At 49.2% G+C, this 3,005-nt stretch overlaps 1 protein-coding gene across 2 annotated transcripts in view; it reads right to left on the bottom strand.

The window, feature by feature from the left end:
- Positions 1-265: 265 nt before the first annotated feature.
- lcor (ligand dependent nuclear receptor corepressor) overlaps positions 266-3,005 on the bottom strand; it is a 175,070-nt gene continuing 172,330 nt past the window's right edge. For both annotated transcript variants that reach the window (XM_061984296.1, XM_061984297.1), the window contains exon 7: positions 266-2,616. In XM_061984296.1, coding sequence (XP_061840280.1) covers positions 1,494-2,616 — 1,123 coding nt within the window. In that variant the 3' untranslated portion in view covers positions 266-1,493. The remainder of the gene's footprint in view (positions 2,617-3,005) is intronic.

Below are 3,005 nucleotides of genomic sequence, written 5' to 3'. Positions count from 1 at the left end.
ACCAAAGTCAACATGAGCCATGGAGCTGCTATCACGTGGTACTTAGTGCTGAGCAGAAGTCTTGACTGTCCTACAGGATTTGAAAGCCACGTCTCAGTTACCCTGAGTTAAAAAAAAACCCAGCAGAAATGAAACCTCCCAGAATCACGATTGGCTTTTATCAGTCATAATAATTTATAATATATTAAATCTGACTTTACCCCACTCTTTCCCCACCCAAACTGCATATGAACCCACCCACCACCCCAAAACAAACAACCCTCTATAAATGCACATTGTCGTAGTAAAACTGCCTTTAAAACTTGAAATTCGGTGGAGAGGAACTCGATTAGTTGAGCCACTTGATTAGAAAACAAGGAAAGAAAAGTGTCGTCGTAAGCCGGGACTAGCTAAACTCGTTAGCTGAGGCTGGCTAAAAAATTAGCATAGGAGCAGGGTCATCAACTGGATAGCAGCTGAGTTTGACGCCGATCCTGGAAGGCCCTCGTTAAGTACAGACAACCTCGGTCACCGTTCCGAGACAATTCCGACAACCTTCCAGGATCGGCCGTGAGACACTGATGGAGGTCCATGAGGTGGCGCGCTACCTTTAGAAGCACCTGATCCACAATCAGATTTGGAGGTCTCTGATTGTGGACCGGCGCGCAAAGGCGGCGAGCCCGCCCCCATGACCCAATGCGAGGTTGCGACTGGGCTTGTGAGACAGACCATAATAAGTGCATGATGCGAAGGGCAACAATGCCGAGGTAACCTGGTCCGTAAGCGCAAGACCCAAAGTGTAGTGCAAAAGAAAGCAAAACAAATCAAAAGAAAAGATAAAGATAGAGGAAATGATCCTAGAAGTCAGTAGTTTTCTTCACAAAACTCACAAACATGCATCCCTGAATGACTTTTGTGTGTCTTCTCGTTCCGAACGTCGCTTTTGTCCGCAGAGAACCCAGTAGAACATCGTAAGGAGGAAAGAAAGGTTTTGCAGTTAAAGCATCATGGCTACCTGGCAGGTGGGTTTGGATTCACAACCCTGATGAAGAATCTTGACGGCGTGATTAAAACTTACAGTCGACTTCAAAACCAGTCGTCACTCGCCAATTTGACTGCGTGACGTAGGGGCGGTAATTTGTCAAGAGATTATTTTGGAGCGTCCCCTCGTCGTTGGCCCAAATTGGATAGTTCCCAAAGAAAGCCCGCGCTGCGCTCTCAAGCGGCGACCTTCGAGGTTCCCCAGGTTCTTCGGGCCAGGGATTATCAGCATGCTTGAGGAAATTTCATTAAATCGTCATTAAATTTTTTGTCTCTCGCTGCATTTCTATAGAAAACCTAAACAAATGCGTCAGGAGCACCGATTCGGTGCCAAAAAAGTTATGATGAGTTGTGTTTCTTCTGTTTTTATCCCTGCGTTTGTGCTCACCCGATACTGCAAAGGAAATTGGCACAACTAAAGCCCCGTGGTTTTTCAAAGGTCTTTCGACTGAGGTTTTACGTGTGGCGGTTTTCTAATCCATCGATTCAAGCTCTTCTTTGACGTTGTCTTTCAGCTCGGCGGCTGCCAGTTGGGGTGCGTCATCTCGCGGAGTCACGCCAGGCGTGTTTTCGGACTCACTGGGAAAATCTGGGCCGCCTGCTTCCATCTTCATCATCAGCTTGAGTTTCTTCTTTGGAGGGTTCTTCAGTGTTCCCATGCGCTCCTTGACTTTGTACTCCAGAGTGCTGTGCGGGATGCCGTACATGTTCTGGGCCTTAGAGACACTCATCTTCCCGTTCATCACCACGGCGATGGCCTCCTCAAGGATCTCTGTATTGTACTGACGATAACGACCCCTCTTCTTCCTTGGCTGCTTGGAGTTTGGGTCCCCATCCACATCTGAGTTTAAGTATGCTGGACCGGAAGCAGAGTGGTCCAAGTCGGCGGTCCAGTAGTCTGTTGCCCCATCCAGCAGGCTACCGAGACTTCCTCCCCGGCGGTTCTGCTTGGGCAGAATGGCTCTCAGCTTCCGGCTCAAAGCGCTCTCGACATGTCCGCCACCCGCTCCCCCGAGGGCACCAAAGCCATACAGCTCAGAGGCGTGAGAGTCCCAGGAGAGATCCATGCCTCGAACCTGGGGGATCTTCAGGTCGACTGGTGGTGAATGGCCGTGGTCTCGCTTGCTGTCGTTGTGGTGATGCGGGGCCTTGGAGACCTGATTGTGATGGTGATGGAGGGAACTCTTGAAGGAGAAGGCTCCATGGTGGTTCTCCAAGAATGTAGGGAGGTCTTTGAGGTCGCCAAGGGCTCCACTCAGAGCGCCGCTGGCCTGCTTGAGCTTCATCAGGCTTTCAAGGTGGGCTTTGCTCCCCCAGAAAGAGGAGGAGCCCTTGTGGCCAAGCAAGGAGTGCGGCTGACCGTGATTGAGGAGGCCGGCCGACTCCAGGTTGGCCAAAGACAGAGCAGCAGGTTGGCTAAGGAGGCGGTGCTTTTGGCTGAGGAGCTCCTCCTTAATGCGCAGCGAGCGGGCCATCGGCGGCTTGAAGGAGTTGGAGCTGATGTAGTTGTCTCGAAGTTCGTCCTGCAAGCTTCTCTGCAACAGGCCGTCGTCCTCGTCCACCTCTGGCGGGGATTGATCCAATTTCAACGAACGCCTGGAAGGAGAAAAAAACTTGGTTATGATGAACACCTGGACTACTTCCAAACATTAAAAAACTTCAATAAATTGACCAAAGTACTGAGACATAGTTTTTAATTAATCTATTAATAAGTCAGAGTTTGGACGAGAGTCCTAATTTGTCTCTGAATTGTCTTTCTTCATCTTAGTAAGACATTTTGGACATTTGTTTTCTTCCAGTAACTAGATGGAAACACCCAGGGAAAGCATATATACCTTCTAGGCTTTGTTAGGCTCTGAGTTTTTGGGGCCCTTGTTTTATTAAATGGACCCCATAGCTCATCTTAAAATGACTTCCCACTAAAGGTACCATGGTTCTCCTAAAATTATTTCCCCCTAAAAGACCCTTGGCTCCCCCTACAAGGA

This window comes from Nerophis lumbriciformis, linkage group LG25, assembly GCF_033978685.3.
Source record: "Nerophis lumbriciformis linkage group LG25, RoL_Nlum_v2.1, whole genome shotgun sequence".
Lineage (NCBI taxonomy): Eukaryota > Metazoa > Chordata > Actinopteri > Syngnathiformes > Syngnathidae > Nerophis > Nerophis lumbriciformis.
The sequence above is the reverse complement of the archived record's forward strand: the minus strand, read 5'-3'. Positions and strand labels throughout refer to the sequence as shown.